The following is a 13701-nucleotide window of genomic DNA, read 5'->3' as shown; positions in this document are numbered from 1 at the left end:
TAAACTTCATGTTTAGGCTGATGGCTTTGCCAAAGCCTTAATAAATTTAAAAAAAAAAATTATTTGAAGCACTAGAAATACGACCCTAATGGCAAGGTTCGTATGATTTCGTATGATGAATTCGAGTATGATTTCTTGTACTTTGAATCATACTCAAGTCCTGACTTGAGCATTGAGTAGAGTTCTAGAATACGACCCTAGAACCAATATTATATGCCCACCAATAATCACGTCCAATTCTAATTTTCTTCAAATTGAAAGGGAAGAAAGAGAAATAAAAACCTCTAATATGAAATGCGTAAAAGGAATAGCAAGCGCGTTTTGTCTCCTTTTCTATTGTATTATTTTAAAATCTATCTCACTCGAAAGTCAAATATTACTTCTCGAACAAGAAATACAAAAGTGCGCTGGTTCAAGCGGTCTGTGATATCTATAAAGTGACGAAATTTTTTTTACTACTTGACGTTTTTCGAGAAATCTCATTGAAAAGCAAGATTTTTTAATAATTTTTGCGATTTCACTCAGTCTAATGAAAACTAAGCACATTCGTTTGCATTGAGGTGGTTAAATCAATATTAATTATCACTAATTTAATGAATTGAAACTATAATTTTATTTGTACGTCCGCTCCGTATGTTAATCACATGCAATTAGCCCTTGGTTTATTTAACGCTGTGAGTGCGATCTCGATAAAAAGTTGGTGAATCATTATAATTTGTTATTGTTTGAATACATTTTGTTTTCCGTTTCACTATATTTTTTCCCATTTGATAAAGTGTAATCAAATCAATATTTTTCAAGAAAGACGTACGCATATATTTCTCAACGTGTTAAAATTGTGTGATTCACACGCACTGCAAAGGAAAGAGCAAGAATCGTAGTGATAACATACTAATATGTATTCATTTTCTGTGCATAAATATTCTTTGTTAGGGCAATAACGGAACAAAAAATATTGTTACAGATTGAAAATGTTGCGCTTTCGTCCCAAATTAGGAAGTGAACGCAGCAGCGAATGGCGCTGCTGCTTCTGCCTCCACGTTCGCACTGGCACCATCCTACTGGGATCATGGCATTTGGTAAATTATTATTAAATTTTCTCCACTAAATGGGGTGAAGTCATCTTTTGCAGAGCTAAAAACCGAACAGTTATTTCCTGCAATGCAATGCATGCAGAGTATAGCTAGTCTAATTTAATGAATAAAAACAAACAAAAATGTATATATAGACCAAAGACCCTTGACTATATCAAAGTAACATGATAAGAAAACAAAATTTTGTGAAATATGTAGGTATGGTATGATGTGATTGATGGGCTGGTGCAACATCAAGTTGCCTATTTTGCATGTGCACTTAATATGTCACTATACTATACATGTACTATGACTGTTATGTAATCTGCAAACAGCTTCACTAAAAGAATAATGGCATACCTTGGGTATGCACATAGGAAATTAAAATAATAAAGTCATAAAGTAAAATAATAAGTCCTTTTTTCTTTACTCAATAATATATATAGTAAGTTGTGATAGCATAATGGTTTGACCTATCCCTTCTCAAGCAGAGGGCATGGGTTTGGATTTGGGCTTGCACCTCGTGAGTTTTTTATATTTATATGCAAAATTTTATTAGAGATTTTGAAAGTACAGCCCTAGCCGTGTCATTGTGAGAGATGTGCTCTGCCCAGCCGTGGGACTATATATTGGCTAGTTATTATTATTCTTTACTTAGTGAGAGCATTTTGAAATGCAAAAGCCTATGATAGTATGACTGCAACTTTCTGGCTAACCCTTTTGAATATACTAAAGGCCAGTTTGTGTACTCATTGCACTGTGATTCCCCCATAGGCCATAAATCAAAAAAAATCATTGGCTTATCCCGGTTAGATCAACTCACTAAGTTAGTAACTAGTTAACAAGCTTCCAAAAACTATAAATATCAATGTAATTAGGTCACGTTATCATTCACTTTTGTGCATCGGAAGTGAGCGCATCGCGAGACTAATTATCACCACGTGTGAGTCATCGAAACTTAATCACTTTGTTTTTGAGTGTCACTATTCCAAATCAAGTGTTTACGTGTTGTGAAAGCATGGAGATCCAAGAGCATGGTATGTACTTTTATTATCAATTTTTTTTAATTTTTTTTATGCATACTTTTTTTTATATAATTTTTTTATTGAAGGCAGTTTTTTGGTGAAAATTTTTGGCATAACTTAATTTCCTTTAGACCTACAACTTTTGGCTGCGCTGAGCTGCACCTGAGGTATATGGTTTTTGAATAAGGAGTATGTCCTTATTAAGAGCTATAAGTTTCATTTGCATCTTGCTGCCTCTTCTTGGCTTAAAGGGGTGTCAAAGTATGCATGTCCATAGTATTGAATTTTTAATTTTTTTTTAAGTTCAGCTTTCATATTGTTTTAGGTACATTTTTCAAATGTTCTGTATCGAGGATGACAATTTTTGATATTTGGCACTCTAAAGTGGGTAATCCAAATGAAAAAATGCAACACGTCCTGAGCACTTTGACCGAAACATCATCCCTTTCTGACGACATCGAAAATATTGATTTAGAGACTTTAAGCCTTAAAATTAAGAATATTTGTAAACGAATTTCCCACTACTGGGCAAAGTCGAATCGTACTAGATCTAAATTCTTAGAAAAATATTCAGATTGGCTGCATGTCGTTGAAAATATTGATGTACAGCGAACTGAGTTACGTGTATCTCAGAGCTTTGACGAAGTTAAACCATCAACTTCTTCATCGCATGGCCGTCCGAGAATTAACTTTGACGACACCAGTAAACGTACAAAAAGGAGAAGATTGGCTAGTTTGTCTAACCAAGACCCTTCTCTTGTACAGTCATTGCTCAATGCGTCCGATAGCTTGTCTTGTCCTGAAATCGATTCTAGCGAAGTTTTATCGCTCATTGTTGAAGCTCAGTTAACTCGACATCAATATATATTAGTAAAGAAATTTATAGACAATAAGTTTTCAAAAACCATTTTCCCATCTTACCAAAGTGTCGTGGAATCTAAAAAACACTGTTATCCTTCAGATATTACTGTTACAGAATCATCCGCCGAAGTCGAACTTCAAAGTTTATTAGATCATACTGCCAATCGGATTCTCAAGTCTCAAAAAGATGTTTTGGATAGTGTACCTAATGAGTCTCTAGATAAGATATCTTTGATAGGGAAATGGGGTTTCGATGGCAGTACAGGGCATTCAGAATATAAACAGTGTTTTTCTGACTCCACTCTTGAAGACAGTAGCCTGTTTGTTACTTCGTATGTGCCACTTCAGCTTGTTTTGACAACAGATAACAAAGAAAATTCAGTAGTTTTGTGGAAAAATCCTCGTCCTTCATCAACTCGATACTGTCGTCCTATACGCCTCCGATATTTGAAGGAATCGACTGCAGTGTCAGTTGAGGAAGAAGCTCATTTTAAAGATAAAATAAGGAACTTGCAGCCTACTGTTTTCAAGGAAGAAGATCGCGAATATCGCATTACTCATTGTTTGCAACTTACTATGGTAGATGGTAAAGTGTGTAATGCACTTAGTGGTGTTTCTTCATCAAAATATTTTATTTGTAACGCCTTGCCCAGTGAAATGAACAAAATTGACGAATGTTTAAATAAGGAAGTCGATGAGAGTAAATATGAATTTGGTTTATCACCTCTTCACGCGTTAATACGTTTTTTTGAATATTTTGTTCATGTCGCGTACAAGTTAGATGTTAGGAAATGGCAAGCTAGGCCCGCTAATGACAAAATGCTTGTTGCTGCAAAAAAATCATATGTTCAGACTCAATTTAGAGAAAGATTAGGGCTTATAGTGGATAAGCCTAAAAGTGGCTGAAGCGGAACATCAAACGATGGTAATACAGCCAGGCGGTTTTTCTCGAATTCAGAAATTTCCGCTGAAATTACTGGGATCAAGAAGGATCTCCTAGATCGTTGCTGGATCATCCTTCAATGTTTAAATTCGGGATATAATATTAATAAGACGAACTTCGAAGAGTTCGCTTTAGAGACGGCTCGGCAGTTAGTTGCCGAGTATCCGTGGTATAACATGCCTGCTTCCGTTCACAAAGTTCTAATTCATGGTGCTAATGTTATAGATTACGGTTTGTTGTCAATCGGAGAGTTGTCTGAAGAAGCAGCTGAAGCGACTAACAAATACATCAAGTCTTTTAGAAAAAATCATACGCGTAAAATGAGTCGCATTGTGACCAACACAGATTTAGTAAATAGGCTGCTTCTTCATTCAGATCCCTTCATAACAGGTCTACGAAGTTACCTGTTAAAAAAAAAGGTGTACTGTCAAAAGCTGTATTAGACTTGTTATGTATTTAAAGTTAATATTGTTGAGATTTAATGTATTTTGGTATAATTTGTGTTTTGTTTGTATTTTGTAAAATGAACTTTTTTATGTATTTTTATTGTTTTAATTTATTCATTTGTGGTTATTGTTAATACAAATAATCATTATTTACACAGTTTTACCATTAAAAGTCGCAGTATAAAATGTTTTAGATACATCGTCTAAAAACAAAATTACTGCGAGACATTTTTACACCTAAATATTGTCAAATATTTTTTTAAATGTATAATTTTATTAATTTACGTTTACCTAATCATATTTTAAAGTAATAAAATAAAAAAATAATAATAATTTCGGAGTTACGTATTTATGACCGCCTTAGTATGGAGCGTGAATCACCGTGCATTGAAGTCTGAATATGTGGTTCATATAATAGTAAATGTAAGATAAAGTACACTGCCGCTGTACATTAGTGATGACCACTGCTGGCAAAGTAAGCCAAGAAAGTGACAATGAGGTCGAGAATGAAGCATACACATGTACATAATGCCATTGACTCACTCATTAATAAGGCCCAAGTTATAGCATTCACGGAAGAATTTTCCAGACAGGGAATTCCACTCCAATGATTCCCATGATATGAATGTGGAAGCACATTGCTTTGTGCAAATCTTGGGAGTATCGATAACGTAAAAGTAGTTTTTTTTACATTTGGTTGATTCAATACATGATGTGAGACATGCAACTTTTTAAATGTCTTTGAATGCAGTATTACATACTTTTAACATTAAAATAATGTCTCCCTGAAGCAAAATATCCCGTCCCGTATCTAAGTTCTGCTCCAATGCTGTAGGAAAATTTCATATGAAACTATTGTCACATGTGAACATTTTAAAACTTATTACAGATGGTCCACCTGATTGCGCTGGGCTTCCTAGCAGCAGTCGTACGTGACCCTCGCCTCATAGAGCAGCTAGAGCGGGATTCGACCCCTGATGCTGATTGGAGCGATGGTGGCAACAGTCTCCCTACCCCACTGTCCAATGTGGAACCTCCTCCGAGCTCATATATCCCACACAACAGTCAATCGAAAGACCATAATCTTATTTACCGTAAGTTTTAATAAAATAAAAGGGAAATGCAATGACAATACAAAGTTGACATTATAATAAAAGAAAATTAAATTATTATAATTTCACTATGAACTATTTTCAAATTGTTCACAAAAAAGCAAAAAGGATAAATGCCATTTTACTAACACAAACAAAAAAAAAATATATTTAATTTGCACATCCATTACATTGTATCTAATGAGACATAACATTTTAAATTACTTGGTACTTGGTGCAACGGGCTGGTGGATACCAGCAAGTAATTTAAAATGTTATGTCTCATTAGGCATAACATTTTAAATTAAAAACAAGAAAAATAGGTGTAACAATTTATTGACTTTGTAGAAATAGCTATAAAATAAAATCAATTATATGATTGCATTTTTTACAATGCTCATGAGATTTTTTAATAAATGCAAGTTATTTTTCAATTGTATGTTTACAAGTAGACATGGATTTTAGAGAATGTATGAAAGAAACATATTGTTTTATAACTCATTTTTAATAGTAGGGTATCCCAATTTATTTGCGTGGTATACTAAAACTAAATTAATTGTGCCATACTGTACATTAAAATAATTGTTGAAATTATTATTATTTTTCTATTTTGATTATTATTCAAGGTGGTACTCTTTAGTACGCATGCAAATATAATAACACAATGTGTTTAGACAAGAACTTGTCTATTAAGTGATTAATTTGCTTTAGACTTCGCAATTTCGCTCATACTCAGCATAAATCAGAAATGTTTATGTGAGAGAATTTACGAAACATCTCAAGTTAATTTCCCGAGTTATACGTAATTGCCAACTTACAACTTGCATCATGACAACACCATCTAGTAAACCTTGTTTCTTAGACTTTTAGTTCTAGCTTTAGATTTAATTAAACGTGTAGCGATAGTAACATAAAGGTGTGTTGCCACTAGATGATGTGGATGTAGGTGCACTGGTTACAGTGTGCACCCTCGCTATCACGCTCATGCTGATTTACGGCGCCTCGCGCGGCAAGCCTGCCCATCTGCTGCCTTTCTTCTGTCTCCAGATATTTGACTTCGCCATTACTGTGTAAGTTAACTTCATTTTTCTAAATTATTAGTTTCTTTTGTTTCTTTAGTTTACTATAATCAAAGTATGATTAAAACGTTTAATTATAGTAGATCAATATTCCCTTTGGGAATATTTTGTCTATTTCTGCAAATAATCGATCCTGATTATTTGCAGAACTGGAACAAGTTGACATTTTGTTAATTATATATATAATAATATGTACTATATGATGGAATTGCATTATCATGTAATCTAGTTACATTCAAAGTTCTGTTAAAATGTCTCTTCAAATTGAAATGAATAAATGAAGATGGTCTTTGATCCAATGTTTATATTCGGCAGTCCAACCATTCTTTTTTCATTTGTAGGTAAACTTGAAATATTAAAAAATAATAATAAAAGTAATAAAAACCTCGTAGTGAATTGTTTTAATAACAGAATATCCATAATATGTACACTTACAAAAACAACACTATCACAAAACAATCGTTAACAACAATCGTCAAAATATACAAACAAGTAGGCAATCTGAAGTAACCAAAGCAAAATTTGGCAAGATTTATGAATAAGCTGCTTCAATAAGTCTAATTACGTGAGATATTTGGGCTATTGTGAGATTTATAGACAGAAAAATAACCATGCCTGTACAATGTTACATCCGGTTGACTTTTGCTTTTGCTAATGCCACATCCTTAAATTAATGCACGCAATGTAATTATAAAGAAGGGTTATAAAAATAAATATAAATAGACAAACAAAAGACTCACGAAACCTATACAAAATATTATTTCTTCTTGTGACCGCTAGGTGCGCTGCTGTATAATTTTCCATACAAAATTGTAAAGTAATTTACGCGGTCGCTAGCGACAACTGTCTCAGTAAACTCGTGGTAGAGAATAAAAACCTTCTAAACATATACTTTTGTAGTATACTGCTGTGGTCGCTATTTAAGTTTGTCGGTACAATGGAAAAGTATTTTCGATCAGTGTCTATAAACTGCTCTTGCTGCAATTGTTTGTATTATAATATTTATTTATTGAATATCGTGATGTTATACTAGTATGATATTCGTATATTTTTAATGAAAATACTCCACTAGTTTGTTATTATTATTGATACAAAAATCGGAGAACACAAAGAAAAATTACCTCTATCCATCTATCCAGTTAAAAGAGTCCATGGCAACAGACATTGGTCTGCGAGCTTGCCGGGGCCACGGCTCTTAACCAACTGAACTTCAGACTGAGTCAGCAGTTCTTATGAATTTCTCTAAGTACTTTTTACAGATTAGGTTTAAAAATATGTATATTATGTTAATTTTCATGTGTTTTATGACCAGTTTGACGGCGACTGGGTATCTATGTTATCTGCGCTCACCACACCGACTGATAGCCGAAACCCGCCGTGTGCCGTGGCGCGCCGAGCTGCTAAAACTTCCCGCGCCAGCGCTTGCCTTTATTATACTTTCCACGTTCCTCGGCGCTGTTATTGTTAAGGTAATTTCACTATTTTATCCTCAATGGTCTTGTGTTTTCGTAGACGACTGTTAAAAATAACGAAAAAATCTTTAGATACCATTTTCGGAAAACTATAATCAACTTGGTTGACACGTTATTGCTTATCCGCATCTAAAGAAGCTTAGGGTCAAAAACTTGACCACATTATTATTATTGTTGTTACTGTAGTCTAGGTTCTACTCTATGAGTAGAATTACTGGCTGAATGAATATAGGTTTGTGTTTTGAATGATATTTAAAAAAAATAAGATTTAAAAAAAAGAATATCTCGGTGGTTCTAGATGAGGCTTCGATCAGGAAAGATGAAACTAATATTCATTTACGGAAATATCCCAGTTTTATGTTTAAAAGTACCTCTACGCAAGCCCAAGCTACGTTCCCATGCTATAAGTGGATCACTCACTAATTTGGATGGATATATCACTATATTTTATTTATGATTTTATGAATATTTTGAATTGCGCTTATGTGCGTAGTTGTTGATCATTCATCCAGATTAACAAGAACTGTCTGCATTCAAGGGAAAATATATTTGTTTAATTATTAGGAATCCTCCATATGATATTTCGCTTTATTTTTTTTTTAGTGTGTTTTTTGAATGAGTGCTCAAGCCTGTGTCATCGTCGTAGCAGCGTGCACGTTGAAGATTATTTAGCGACGCGTTTAAAAAGTTTTAGTGTTGATGCTTAAAGATTTTTAGGAGCATTCAGCCAAGCTAGGGTTTTAGATGAAATAAAGTGTTAGGGGTTTGATAGGATACCTAATTAGCTAGGATAGCTAATGAGTAATTATATTTTGAATTGTTTGATTAGGATGTGGTCATAGTCTGTTCTTTTAGATAGGGCTTTGGCAGATTAAAGCCACAGCCTCTCGGGGGTTTTGTTTGTAAGTGATAGCTTCCGAGCAGTGTGTGGCTAGTCTATAGTAAAGGCTGATCATATGTAAGTTGCCTATCATAGGTAGGCCACCAGCTAGCGATGTTCGAAGTTGTGAGTACACATGAACGCCGCGCCGGCGCACCGCCGCTGCCGCGTTTTTCCTCGCGCCGCTGCCGCCGACAAATGCAATCGGCGCGCCGTTCAGTTCGATCAGGCGCTCCGATCGTATGCACGCGCACGCTTCCGTATTGTATATGTGAAGATGGCGACGCCAGAAAATGACTTTTCTAAGATAAAACTTTTTTTTTTTTTTTAATGAAATGTAAGTTCGCGTTTGACCTCCATCTCACCTGATGGAAAGTGACGATGAGGTGGACGATGGATGAATGCCTATTCACTTTCGCCGTGAAAAGGCCCAAGTTATAACGTTCAGGGAACAAGTCTGCAGGCAGGGAATTCCACTCCATAGCCGTTCGCCATATAAATGTGGAACCGTAACGCTTCGTGCGAACCTTTGGATTATCCACAACATACCGGTGGAACCCAAGTCTACGCCTAGTCCCCCGGTGATTGAAAGGGGAAAGCTGAATTAAATCGTTTAATTCCATCGCACACTCTCCGTGATATATCCTGTAAAATTCTGATAAGCTGGCAACTTTAAGGCGGTGTTCAAGGCTCTGCAGCTTCGCCTCCACTAATTCCGAGTCACCTATAAGCTTCTTGGCACGGTTGTCAATTGAATCCAAGGTGGCCAGTTGGCATGTAGCAGTACTCCATGCACGACCGGATTTGTGCTTGGTACAGCTGAAGCAACTGCCCCGGTGTATCTGTCCATATCTACTGATCCCACAGTTTTTCGGAAAGACTACGGGCTCGACGGCAAGACCGGGGTACAGCGAGCGTCCAGGCCGAGCCCTCCGCCAATGATACGCCTTTGCCCATACCCGTGATACCCAAATCACGGTGACAATGCGGAACCCTGAGGAATCTATTGCCATATGTTCGGAAGAGTAGCCTTCTAAGACCTATCGAATCGAACGTTCGCTCAAGAAATCCGAGATCCAATTGCAAAGTGGGAAGCCCATAAAAGGGAAGCTTACTTAAAAGATTTGCATGTCAGACCCTGTCAAAGGCTTTAGAAATATCCAAAGACACTGCAAGTGCTTCACCCAGCTCGCACCATGTGTGACAGGCATACACAAGAAGATCCCCAGTTGATCGCCCTCTTCGGAATCCGTACTGGCGATCACTGAGGAGGTCGTTGTCTTCAAGGTACGACAAGAGACGGTTGTTGAGTACACGTTCCATAGTCTTGCAGAGTATGGAAGTGATTGAGATATATCTATAGTTGTCAGAGTCAGCTCTGCTTCCCTTTTTCGGCACAGGTTGCACGACCGGGGAACTACACCAGTCTCAAGTGAGAGGCGGTACAAGGTACAGGTGTGTGAGAACAGGAGACAACTCAGGCGCACAGTTACGTAGGACTAGTGCTGGAATTCCAGCTGGCCCGCTAGCTTTAATCACGTCTAGATTCCGCAGAGTTCTAAGTACCTCTTTTTGGCATAGGAAAATTGGCGCCATAGTGCAGCCAGCCTGAGGTAAGATTAGATCCAGACGCGAACTCTTTGCAAAGAGTGAGGCAAAAAGGTTTGCCTTGTCTTCTGCAATGTAGGCCAGCGTGCCGTCCGGCCTAAGCAGAGGTGACATAGATAGGCGACAAAAGTTAGCTAGTGACTTTATATTTAAAGATGTTTTGTTTAAAAAATTTATTTGACAATTTCTGGCGTCGCCATTTTCATTACGCATACATAATATGGAAGCGTGCGCGTGCGTACGATCGGAGCGCCTAATCGAACTGATAAAAATTTAATTAATGTAGAAAATACGTTATTTTATTTTTTCCTTTGAAAAAGTATTTGTATAACGGTTTTTGTAGAAATAAACACCGATATACAAATTTGTTTTAGGGTCGCGCTCGCGCCGTTGAAACGCCGACGCCGCCGACACTTTTTTGTCGGGGCGCCGCCGCCGGTTGGTCTATTATCGGCACTCATGTCTAGTTGTGAGGAAGAGGGATGTAGTTTAGGTTCTACTCTATGAGTAGAATTACTGACTGAATGAACATACGTTTGTGTTTCGAATGATGTTTAAAAAATAAGATGTAAAAAAAGAACCTCTCGGTGGTTCTAGACGAGGCTTCGGTCAGGAAAAATGAAATAAATATTCATTTACGGAAATATCCTATTTTTATGTTTAAAAGTACCTCTACACAAGCCCAAGCTACGTTCCCATGCTATATTACGGCCTTTTTGAAATAAATTAGTCAACTTGCAATTTTTACATACTTACACCAAAAAATGCGTATTGAATTTTTGCTTTTTATTGGAAATCACTTGGATTTTTAGACAAAAAACAATATGATATGTTTTTATTTCCAGGGCTACTGCATCAGCGTGGTCTGGCGTTGCTACAAGTACCTGACGATGCGTACGCACGAGATGCACAGCCTGACCCCATTCGTGATCTCGTCTGAGGGCGTAGTGGCTCCGGCCTACTCCGCACCTGCGCCCGCGCCGGACTACTCCAGCCTTCTGCCTGATTATGAGGAAGCTGTCAAGCAGAGCCCCCCGCCCTCCTACCGCGCTGCTACCCAAATGACTCAGGCTGATCCTAACACTATCACTGTAAGTTGTACCTTCCTGTTTCTTCTGGACTTTATGTAATATAATATAATGTTTGTAAATCGAAATAATGCTAAAAATTGGCCGATAAATGTTAAGTCCTTTTATCAGTGCTATGACGAAAGAAGATGCCAAAATATTGTTTAAACGTATACTGCACCACACTAGGCCAAGAACAAAGTGCTGTTTAGCAATAAGATTGCATTATGCACTTTATTTCCTTTTTTGTTTTTGTGTCAGATGCAAAAAAATGCATTATCAACTACAAATACTACTTGATTCCAGCCGGAGACTCCTGGTGAGCAGTCCCCACCGCAGGTCCAATCGGCTCCAGTGGGTCAACCAACCTTGGCCCAGCCCACGGAGACCATCGTGATCCTGCCGCCGCAAGCCGCGCCGAAGCCCGGCCTGCACGCTCGCGTCTGAATCTCCTCCTACATAGTCCAGTCTTAGCCTGATACGCAAATGTACAATTTAAATGTCTAGGCGCCTGACTTACCAAGGACTCGTGGGTTCCTTAGGGATAAGCTAAATATGTCAGTACGTTTCAATACAGTGGCAATACTAAAAGCAAATGTTGTATATGTTCCGGAACAAGAGTGCACAACACAAATGTAATTCAATATGGGGGAGTATTGAAACGTGCTGATAAATATGAACTCCAACTTACAAGTGTTTTGTAATCCATGACGATTGTCAAGACAATGGCGACGCGGAAAATGTAGTACTTAATTCATTCATTCCTGTCCAATATTTTCCCAAAGATAGGAAATAGGCTATCATTATTGATAATGATTGGCCGAGGCTAAGGCTGGAATGGTACTCTGCTGATCGCATAGGGAATTCACAATTAAATGACAATTATAATTTTTGGTACTTTTTATTTTATTAACCGTATTTATTTAGCACTCCCAAATTGGAATGCTTTTGTATGTACGATAAAGTTTGATAATTTATATTTGGTAGTTATTTCTTTCTATCGCTATGCAATCAGTAGTTTCTATCTTGTCTATTCATATTATCGCTTGTATTTTCGCCATTTTTTATTATCCACTTTCGTACACGTTTGTGTGTATTTTTATGTGTATACTTTTCTGTTGTGATACGTTGTACTATACATTTTCACTAAACATGAAAAATAATTTAAAAACTATTTATTTTTTTTAAATCAAACCACTTTTTTTGTGTCGCTCATATGTCACATATCCATAACTTGTGCCATTCTGTTATATTTCAAAATTTTATTTTTGTATATTAAAAACTTAAGGCGTGTCACTGAATTTCAAATTAAACGCATTATATAGATAAAATATCCTATGTCATAGTTAATGTGTCTAAATTAATCAAATAAATACTTATTACCTACTTTTTCATGTCTTAATATAATATGTAATAATACAATTTACATTCCTGTAAAGTTTTTATTTGTAAACTTACATTTATATAAAATAAACGTTAAAAAAAGTAAAATAAACGCAAAATGTACACACTATGGCTCAGCTTATATTACGGCGGAAGGGAGTGGAAGCGAATTTCTGTATAATAATTTTTTTTTTCTCGCGCATATCGCGGAAGATTTTGGCTTGTATCTAGTTTGTACTATACACAATTGACCATAAAGTTCATTATGCTATGTACAATATCGTTACAAAAATTCGCTTCCTTTTCGTTCCGCCACAATATAAATTGAGCCTGTAACTAAATGTCGCTTATAAACAAATTGCAATTATTTTCATCATTTTGCAAATTTTTGTATCATGTTTTTAGTCGACTACATGTAGAAAACTGTCAATTTAATTAGTCGCCGTCAATTCAGGACTTCTGTTAAATAACACGACGAGTTTAACAATAAATCACTTACAATTTTGAACATTATGGCCGACAAACAAGGACAAAATAATACGAAAACCAGAAGATTAAAATATAAGACTTGCTAATACCACCTTATACGTTAGGTTATAAAAACTTACAAGTTAGATTTTGACTGTCGCTATGTTGCGGAATTCCAATCTCTTTACTCACAACATGCTAAGAGACAGATTAATTGGCGACTTTGCTAGCTGTGTTAGGCGCCTCAGTAGATAACACGAATGACCAAGTTATTGGCCTCGCCAAGTTGCAAACCGTTTCGTAAC

At 36.4% G+C, this 13701-nt stretch overlaps 1 protein-coding gene across 1 annotated transcript; it reads left to right on the top strand.

The window, feature by feature from the left end:
* The first annotated feature begins 658 nt into the window (after positions 1–658).
* Positions 659–12958, top strand: LOC113235645 (lysosomal-associated transmembrane protein 4A). Its single transcript, XM_026471466.1, has 7 exons — positions 659–674; positions 965–1079; positions 5238–5442; positions 6371–6509; positions 7831–7987; positions 11324–11569; positions 11852–12958. The coding sequence occupies exons 2-7, from the start codon at positions 972–974 to the stop codon at positions 11990–11992; spliced, it is 996 nt and encodes a 331-aa protein (XP_026327251.1). The 5' UTR covers positions 659–674; positions 965–971; the 3' UTR covers positions 11993–12958.
* The last annotated feature ends 743 nt before the right edge of the window (positions 12959–13701 follow it).

Source organism: Hyposmocoma kahamanoa, unplaced genomic scaffold (assembly GCF_003589595.1).
Source record: "Hyposmocoma kahamanoa isolate Upper Pololo Valley unplaced genomic scaffold, ASM358959v1 88, whole genome shotgun sequence".
NCBI lineage: Eukaryota > Metazoa > Arthropoda > Insecta > Lepidoptera > Cosmopterigidae > Hyposmocoma > Hyposmocoma kahamanoa.
Note: the sequence above shows the minus strand (reverse complement) of the source record. Positions and strands in the feature narration are given on the sequence as shown.